General features: G+C 42.8%; 1 protein-coding gene across 2 annotated transcripts in view; it reads right to left on the reverse strand.

The window, feature by feature from the left end:
• The window catches only part of LOC111861505 (MOXD1 homolog 2), a 272,739-nt gene that overhangs the window by 53,158 nt on the left and 209,082 nt on the right, over positions 1 to 10,499 (reverse strand). For both annotated transcript variants that reach the window (XM_033750350.1, XM_023846149.2), the window contains one exon: positions 8,128 to 8,319. In XM_033750350.1, the coding sequence (XP_033606241.1) occupies positions 8,128 to 8,319 (192 nt within the window). The remainder of the gene's footprint in view (positions 1 to 8,127; positions 8,320 to 10,499) is intronic.

Genomic DNA, 10,499 nt, shown 5'->3' on the forward strand with positions numbered 1-10,499 from the left:
TATGCATGATACACCTTAAATAGATGATGATGATGATGATTTGTATGTATACAGATATGGTGAGGATTATGTAACGGTCATTATGGAACCAAGACAACTCTGTTGAGGATAAGAAGTAATCGTTACAAGTTATGAAAGTAATTACTACTACTAATGGACCTGGCAGGGCCGCGCCTTAGCTCAAGCGGTTAGTCCCTGGCTTCCCACCGCGGTGGCCCGGGTTAAATCCCGGGGTCTGGTCAAGTGGGATTTGTGGTGGATAAAGTGGCGCTGGGGCAGGTTTTCTCCGAGTATTTCGGTTTCCCCTGCCAATCTTCATTCCACCAGTTGCTCCACAATCACCCTCACCTATCATCTGGGGCTGGTACAATAGGCCAGAAGTGGCCGCAGTACAAGGGACTTAGTCCCACCCAACTAGCAATAAAAAAAATATTTGGCTTGTTCCTCGACCCTGAAAATTAGTGTGACACGTTCCTTCGAAACGTCCGTTACCTTACTACACGGCATTATATCATATTCATAACCACCGCTGTGAGAGCCTCACATCCATTTTGTGTTGAGTTTGTATTGGAAATTCAGTTTTCTACTTGCTACGTTTGCAGTGATGGTCATAACACGAAAACGTTTTTAGTCTGAGTTTGTTTGCTGTTCTGTCCCACGTCTGCGTCCAGTTATTATAATGCAAACAGAAAACGATTTCTCTTTACAAGTGACCAATGACCAAACTGTGTTTGGTTTATGTTCTTGTCACAGCGGGATGGGTCGCTCGTTAAGGAGACCCAATTCACACTGCTACATGCAAAGAAAACAGAGGTTACGAGTGTAATGAGAAGAAATGCCAGGAATTTATCTTCTGGGCTCTTCTTCAGTCGACTTGTAATACAGCTGCGTAGAACCACCCTCCTCCCCCCCATGAGCCCAAGGCTCACGTAGAAACCGGTTTGTGAATATGAGAGTTTGACATAAGCCAATACACGTGTTCCTCTTTATAACTGAAGGATTTACGTTAAGTGTGATATTACTGTACAAATCAATAAATTAGCAAAAAGCAACAGCAAATTAGAATAATATATATATATATATATATATATATATATATTTCAAAAACCAAACCTAACATCTTAATTTACTATCGAAGAAATTTTTGTTATTTACGCGGCGATTAGAAAGGATATGAAAGAAAATGCAAGATCATAACGGCGGCGCGGTCTAAGGTAGGGCCCACACCGGCATGCGTCAAGACACGATGTCTGCGACATGACGCAAAAGAAAGCACAGTTGAAACGAACGTGATTATGAAAACCGCCGCACACCTGAGTCATGATGCTGACGTTAGCTTCATGCTGACGAATCACGAATGAAGCAAGACTGCGTCTTTTGTCTCATGTCTTGATGCTTGTCTTGACGCAGTTGGTGTGCGGCCGCCCTAAAGCATAAATTGTCTTCTCACGCTCGAACACTGGGATCGTGGGGTCGAATCCCATTCAAGGCATGGATGTCTGTGTGTGTTTATTCTGTGTTTGTGCTGCCCTGTGTGTAGATAGCGGTCTAGCGACGGGCTTATCCCCTGTGCAAGGAGTCCTACCGTCTCTAGAGCCATAGATAGATAGTGGAAGGAAATTGTCTTGTCCTGACATGCCTGGTATTTGCCTGAAAGATGTGAGGGAAGTAATAAGTACATGAGTAAGAAATCCGACATGTGGGTCGTGGGCCTGACGAATATGAAGCAGGAATTCCATGCAATCGAAGGGGACGATCGGTCGCAGCGTGGAGAAATACGCAATGCTAAAGTGAGATCATCTCACAACCTGCCGCAAGTCGCCGATCTGTACAGGCGGAAGAGTCCAACGCATCTCCCGCCTAGCCCTCCGCCGACGTTCGGTCTGTCCACGCAATCAACCAGCCTCTATGCCAACAAACAGACAAAACGAAAGCAGATTCAGAAAATGTCCCTACTGTTACTTACTCATGGCAAATACGTGTTCACATTCATGGACTGAAGTAGGTTTTCGTAAACAGACGAAATTTGAAACCATGGTCTCTTGTACACGGCATATGATATATATGAGGAGGATTTTGAACCAGATTTCCTGACGTCGAGCACCTGGGATTGTGGTTCGATTCTTTCTTTGCCCAAGAAGATAGACGATTATCAGTTCCCGAGAAAGAATGCGCGTAAGGCTGACAACCTCACCGCCATCTGTGAGCCGATTGTCGAGATGATGTGGGAACCTCAACAACTCACAACCCTATGGGCCTCCACGGCCTGTTACAGGAATAGCTTTACTTACTTTTATTTGTTATGGTTTATTTAATAAATACTTTTATTAACTCAGGCTTTATCGCATAGAATTATTGGATATTAGTGACAAAAACATTGCAAAGACGTGGAGGGAGTGTTGTGGCCGAACTTAACGCCTTACCCCGACATTTGCGTGGTAGGATCTCAGAATGGGAGGACTCCGAGCAGAGATATGAGCATGGGGCCTGCAGGACAGAAAGCGGGAGTGCTACCCACTGGACCACGACTTCCAGTAATGGACGCCATTAACGGCAAATGTGTACATAGCTACATACACACATACATATACACATTATGAGGCTTCTGTTTGAAACAGGAGTGGTGTGGGGTTAAGTCTCTTGGTAATGCAGGGTCAAATGGGCCTATTGTGCCAGGCTCTGATGGTAGACGAACGTGGATCATTCGTGTAATGATACCACCAGAAATATCATAAATAATTTAGGTAATTAGTTTATTAATTTCTATATAAATTACTCAAATTAGTTCCATTGCAGGCATGCATTACCTTCATGAAATAAATAGTAACATATTATTTATATTATATTTCATATTCAGAGTAAATCAGATATACACCGTTACAAAATTAGGAATTCTGAGATTTCTACACTGTTTCAACCCCTCGAAGGAACTTAATGTAATAACAGATTAAAAAGTTCACGATATTTCGTTTTGAATTCTGAATTTTCTGTGACCCACGACCATCTATAGGCGTGAGCCTAACATTATTAGTTGCTTCAAGGTCGTACATCAATAGAAGAAATAAATCAGTTACTCTTTACCGTAACTGTACCATACGCATTGCAGTTACATTGCATATTCGCAAAAAGGTTGCAAAATTGAGCCCATTACTTTCAGCATGTGTACGAGTCTGTCAGTCCGTGCGTAACTGCAGACCTGTTAGAATTTTATGAAATTTCAAATTGAAGATTTCAATGATATTTCCCGTCATATTCCAATTTCTATTAAATTTCGACAAAGATAGCGGACGTTTTACATGCAGACCTATATATTTCTGCGCGTGCCTGCAGAGAATATACAGCATAACTGGCCAAAAATTTATTGTAGCTAATTTTTTTTCGAACGAAAGTTGTAGAGAAGGCTAGAATACACATTTACGTTTCGTACACTTTTCCCATAAGTCTTACGGTTTTTAAGGTAACAGAGCAACAAGGATCGAATGCCGCGCCTTAGCTCAAGCGGTTAGTCGCTGGCTTCCCACCGCGGCAGCCCGGGTTCGATCCAGGGACTGGTCAAGTGGGATTTGTGGTCAACAAATTGGAGCTGTGGCAGGTTTTCTCCGAGTACTTCGGTTTCCCCTGCCAATCTTCATTCCACCAATTGCTCCACAATCACCCTCACCTATCATCTGCGGCTGGTACAATAGGTCAACAGTGGCCGCAGTACAAGGGACTTAGTCCCACTCCACTAGCAATAAAAAAAAAAGGATCGAACGTTCTAGAATGTTTATGCTACGCTTATATATACTCGCAGCAAATGTGGAACTATTTTCTTTACGCCGCTTCTATCATCCATATCCGTTCTATCTACACTGCCCCGTCTCCTCCCACCTGCGGTTTGCAACATCACACTTCAATAGTCATTTATATCAGTCCAATGATTCTCCATTCAGAGCTGTCTGTGCTAGGAATAATCTATGTTCTTGTCAAACGGAACTGAGTTCATTGCTATGAGCTTCAGTTTCCAGACTCCTTTGCTCTGGCCTGCCCCCACCCCACTTTGAAGACAGCAACATGAATTAGCAATGAAAACCCACCATCAGACTCACAAAGACACCAATCATGAACATGATACTACAAACAATAACCAATAGGAACTGGTTACGTAATGGAGAATTTAAAGCCAGTAGCTTGCATATCAGGTTGTCAAACTCCTCAGACATCCCGCTTTGGAACTCAGTTTGGAGTTCGGAAAGAACGTTACAAGACAGTTGAAGTTCTTATAGAGATTGCGTACTTTTGTACGAATAGACGCCATGGCCGTTAGAATGGGTGTACATCGTGAAAAAAAAAAGTTTCTTTTAATTTCTTATGTAACGTGCTATGATTCTCCTACGCCTTAGATATCTATCATGCTGATTAGTAACGCAATCTATATAATTTAAAACTAATATATTGTTTGTGTAAGATTTCAGGTTTTCACGGCAGTGATTATGAAGAATGCAATGTTCTGGGATATGGTGCCGTTCAGATATTGTATAAACCGACGTTTTGGAGGAACGTATCGCTTCCATTTTCTTTACCCTGAAGATGGAGGCGATGCGTCCCTCCGAAATACCGGTTTATACAATATCTACGTACATTGCGCCACATCCCAGAAGACGGCATTGTTAATATGATGTCTGTTGAAAGTATGGAACGAAGTTTTATTTCAATGCATTCCATGGGAATCCCGTCCTATTTGAGCTGAAACAATTCAGTGCGCATGAAACTGGAGTTATATACACTGTAAGATGTAAAAGTATATGTCACATAGGCCGCGCCATAGCTCAAGCGGTTAGTCGCTGGCTTCCCACCGCGGTGGCCCGGGTGCGATCACGGGTCTGGTCAAGTGGGATTTGTGGTGGACAAAGTGGCGTTGGGGCAGGTTTTCTCCGAGTACTTCGGTTTCCTCTGCCAATCTTCATTTATCAATTGCTCCATCAATCCCTGAAATGGATTCGGTCATCTCCGTTTTGCGCATACTTTATTGTGCCCGGTTGTTGCCGCTTATATTTATTACTTTTCGTCAGTTCAATTTCTCCTTGTGTTATTCATTCTTTTTTTATTATTTTATTTTCATGTCTACTTTCACAACAATAGTTACTAAATGTTTCTGAGTACGACATATGTTAGTCTTAGTATGAAGTCCCTTGGTGTTTGTCCGCAATCGAACTATATCGAACGAGCGACCGCCGCTTGTCGGCGAAGTTAGTGCCAAATTTAGCGGATAGAGGGTGTCGCGTGGTCAGCGCAACGAATCCCTGCGGCCGTTAATTTCAGTTTTCTAGGCCGGTGCCGCTATATCCTTCAAATAGCCCCTCAATTATCTTAACGAGGCTGAGTGGACCCCGTTCCAGACCCACTACTTTTCACAAAATCTGGTAGCGCTGGGAATCGAGTCCAGATCTCTGGATCCGTAGCCAGGAACTCTGACTACTAGACCACAGAGGCTGAAGATAAATATAAACCTAAGCTTATTGGAAGGAAAATATTAAAATTAATCTCAAAGAAATAAGATTTGAGAAAGTGGGGGACTTCAGGATAAGATCCGCTCTTTTGAAAATGGCAAGGAACTTGAAATTGAAAAAAGAAAAAGAAAAACATAAAGTTTGACCACCTGAGCGACCATATGCTCTATAATGAAAAGTTCTGTTACTGGAGTCACTGGACACTTCTTTTCAATTCTTTCTAACAAACATCCAACTTTATCATGCTTAAAGTTTGCTTTAATAAACCTGTCAGGTCTGAACAAGTGGAAGCAGTTAGAAGGCATGTCGATCCATGTTTTGTTGATCATATAAGCAGCACGTGACTGCTTTAATGATTTTTGGCCTGAAATTTATCTAAATATTGTTTAGAAACATAGATCCTTTACGCGTAGAAAACGCAATACCTCTTCATTGCGAAAGTCCGTCTGTTAGTGATACAGAAATAATATTTGTTTATTCTGAGAATCATATGAAACACATTTATACTCTCTGTGGGAAGAATGCAGAGTTCAACTTCAGAGGGTTAATTGCTACTTGCCGGTAAGCCGAGGCGGTGTTACAGGATAAAGGAGAAGTCAGGGAATTAGACTGGAACCAAAGCAGCGTCATCAGCTACTGACGGGTTCGTTGTGAGTGTCCGCATTGCAGATGACAGCCATGCACAGAAACTTGCAACCATGAAGCCAAGTTCGACTGAACAGTCTGGCAGAACATCACCTGTCGCCACGTTAACACTCCAACTTTATATTCGCAACACCTTAGGAAAACCTTCGGATGTTTTAATGTTCTCATGCGAGCGGTCTCCGTAGTCTAGGGGTAACGTTCCCACCTCGTGACTCAAGGTACGCGGGTTAAAACCCGGCGGAGGTCGTGGAATTTTTAAGGGCGGAAAAATTCAAGGAACAAGTCCTCCGGGACGGACTTTAAGCCGTGGGTAAAAGAAACCTCATGTCCCAAGGGGACCACTGTGCCAAATTCAGGATATTTCCCGCCCAACAGTAGTCTCTAACGCCTCTGATAGATGGGGGAAGCATCGAGATACCGCTCAGCCAGTAGAAGCCGTACTCGCTGGCTGAGTCGGGACTGATGGCACGCACCGGTACCGGTAGGGAATAGAGACTGGTAGAATATCATAGGGGGACGCACAATGGACCAACAGTTGGTCTAAGTGCATGGGGAAACCCACCCTCTCCAATACAATACAATACAATACAATACAATACAATGCTGTCATGCGAAAGAAATTGTCTGATATCATTTCAATCCGAGCAGAACTATTTCACGAAAAGCGGAGTGATATGATAGCAATTCTAACCATCACCTCAGAGACATCTTATTTAACGATGCTCCTCCAGCATCGAGACCATACAGCGTTGGATGTGAGGTTGATGAATAATGAATCTCGGAAAGTACTTGTAAGGAAGCGATGTCGACCTAATCCAGTTACTTCCCTGAGATCTGCCTGCGAGGGCCGAGGAAAAGCTTCAGTCAGTGTCTCAACCGAGATTTGAACTAAGCACCTCCAAAATGTATGTTTAGAACTTGACCTATGCACTAGCCTATTCGGTACAGAAGTTTAATTTTTCTAGAACTTCAGTAAAAACTTGAGATCTCTTTGTTGAAGAGTGGTTTTCATTTTATCTGCATAAGCTATTGGCGTTCACAGATGGCGTTATCAACTACAAACCGCCATACGTGTTCTCCGTCCGCTGTATCTTTCCTTTATTTGCATGAACACCATTACACAATGGAGTTCTTCATAATTTGTATTGCTCGTCAAATATTATTAAGCCAGTTAGGATGGCTGGCAGGGCGTGGCTGTAGGGGCATGTGGCAAGCATACAGAGATAATAAGTTCATACTGAAAAGTATTCGTAAATTCTGAAGGGAAACGTCCACTTATTGTAGGAACGCGTAGATGGGAGAGTAATACTAAGGTTCACCTTAAATACAGAGTGTCCTGATGAAAGGTATCCAAAATAAATAAAAAAATATATCTCGGGAAGTAACTGTCATCGGTTTAAGTCATCGGAAAGGAAAACTCTGTAAGTTTTTTCCCCATGCCCAGCTTACGCGCATGCGCTGCCACATTTCTGCCACCATGTTAGGAATCACCTGGACAGAGAGATGGCTGGGATATGAGTTGACAGACGTGGACCAATCGCTTGGCCTCCTGGGTCGCCAGATTTAACCCCAGAGGATTTCTTCTTGTGGGGTTATGTGAAGAACATTGTCTAAGAGGTTAAGATCAAGGAACTTCAACAGCTGAAAGCCCGCATAAGGGCCGCTGTGGCTGCGGTAACACCAAACACGCTTCAAGCCTGGATATTTGTCGTGCCACCAAGGGAGCCCACATTTAAATTTACTGAGAAACTTATGTACCCAGAAAAAACTTTGATAGTTTCCCTTTGTAGTGGTGTAACCCATAAATGTGTAAAATAAATTCTTTCTGAGATATAATTATTTTATTTTGGATACCTTTCATCCGGAAAGCCTGTACTGAGCGAAATTATGAGTTGGATTCAACTGGCCCTGGAAACTGTACCAATGAGCTTGTGCGACAAATGCAATTCAGTATATGAACTGGTGGAAAGTCTCTCTCTTGTGTTGTACTTACCACAGGATTCCTGAGGTCCCAAATATGAAGATCCCTCGGGAGGGGCTCCTCTAGGCTCACCCTCTGGATGAGGTACAAACGTCTAGCTCCCCTCTGTGCCGGTCCATGGTATGGGAGAGCACCGAGTTTAGACCCCGTGTGCGCAGCAGGGTCGTCATTATAATATGCGTATAGAATCCTCATCGTGTCGTTCTGAAAACAAAATGTAAAAGAATTAGAGGCCTGCATACATATTTAATAGATTACAATTAATATTTCTCTGGTTTTGATGTAAATTGGAATATGGATCACTGATCACAAAACGTTCTTCTCACACGCCTTTTTGTGTACACCTTTCTGGAAGCGGCAAGCAAGAAAGTAACATTGCGTTTGTGTCTCGGGAAGAACGTCCTGTGCTCATTTCGAAACATGTTAGAAAGTAACTGCAACAATCTCTTTGCGGTGACTCTAATGGTGATGAGACAACTTCGTCCTAATTAACTAACTTCGCGTAGCGGAGTTCTTAAAAAGCGGACAGGGGTAATGACTTAACTTCTCAAGAAATGTTCCGACTTTTATAGAACCGAAAGCCTTGAAGAATATCATCTCTGGCATATAACGCTGTGTAGACTACTAGAAGTGAAGTTCTACAGCGCTACACGGAGTCACACCACAGAAGATGCTAATTTAAAATTAATGCCACGAGAAACTCAAATCTAACAAACCCGAATATTTGTTGCCGTGTTCACGGGTCCCTTTGTAGATATTAACTGAACACAATCCCTGCTCTTCCACCCCATCCCTTTAATAAGCAAACAAACTCCATGGCATGTAGTCCGCAAGAGAACTATACCGACTGAGCGACCGCCGCTTGTCGGTGAAATTAGTGCCAGCTTTAGCGGAGTGTCGCGTGGTCTGCGCAACGAATCCCCATGGCTGCTAATTTCGGTTTTCTAGAGCGGAGCCGCTATTTCCTTCAATAGCTCACCAAGTTTCCTCACGAGGCTGAGTGGACCCCGTTCCAGACCCACTACTTTCCAGAAAATCTGGTAGAGCCGGGAATTGAACCCTGGACATCTGGATCTGTAGCCAGGAACTTTGACCACTAGACCACAGAAGCGGGCAATAATAATAAAAATAATAAACAAACTCCGTGGTTTTATTCCTCAAGCGAACTATACCGACCGAGCGACCGCCGTTTGTCGGCGAAGTTAATGCCAAATTTAGCGGATAGAGAGTGTCGCGTGGTCAGCGCAACGAATCCCCATGGCCATTAAACTCGGTTTTCTAGACCGGAGCCGCTATTTCCTTGAATAGCTCCCCAGGTTTCCTCACTAGGCTGAGTTGACCCCTTTCTAGAACCATTACTTCTCAGAAAATCTGGTAGCGCCGGGAATCGAACTCGAACCTCTGGATCTGTAATAATAATAATAATAATAATAATAATAATAATAATGATAATAATAATAAGCGTAATGTGTTTCATGAAGTTAATACTGAATGCCAGAAGGAGATATATGTATAAAGTATGAAAATTTATAGTTTTCTATAGTCAGTGAGATTTACTTTACAATCCCAGGAGCAACAGTGTTACTGTCAATGTAACAGCACTAACATGACCGCATGTTTGCATCCTGCTTGCTGCAAGAGATCACGTGTTCTCATGACGTAGGTCGGGATAAGTGCCGACAGTGAATCCTTTACTCCGTTTGCTTTCATTTCTATTTCAGAGGAAGAACAAATACACCAAGATTTCAACACTTTGTTGGATTTACTTCCATATAAGCAATTCAGTCACGAAAGCGTCTTCATTGTGGCTTAGTTTAATGGCTCGTAAAAACACACACTCTGAAACTTTATTCCAAACATATACACAGAGCTACTGAGTGGGTTAATGGAAGAAACGAAAGGAAAAAGAAAACAATCATAGTGTTTACAGAGGCCAATGTTAAGAGGTAAGGACTACCTGCATACTTATGTAAACTTTGGAGGGGCAATAAAACGTATCCATCAGCCAGCTCATCACGTGCTGCGGGGCTGTTTGCCAGAGAGCTTCTGGGCGGAGGGGAAACGTTCACACCTCTCCCTCTTGCTACTGAACGAAGAGAGACCAAAACATTCCGAAAAGCTCCCTCAATGCTTAACCAATATAAAAGAGAATTTCGTTTACAATTTTCTTCTGGGTTAAGAAACCATGTAATCTGATACATGGGTAACAATGGTTCGTCGGCCAGAAGATGTTGGATGGAGAGAGGCTGGTTGTTCTCTCGAAACGTCGGTACAAACGGGTTACAGGTGTAACCTGGAAGACTTTACTATAAATATTTACTATAGGATTCTGACGATGGTGTATAACACACAGAGATATTGGGTTTTCGGATTTTATCCATCGT

This window comes from Cryptotermes secundus, unplaced genomic scaffold (assembly GCF_002891405.2).
Source record: "Cryptotermes secundus unplaced genomic scaffold, Csec_1.0 scaffold909, whole genome shotgun sequence".
NCBI lineage: Eukaryota > Metazoa > Arthropoda > Insecta > Blattodea > Kalotermitidae > Cryptotermes > Cryptotermes secundus.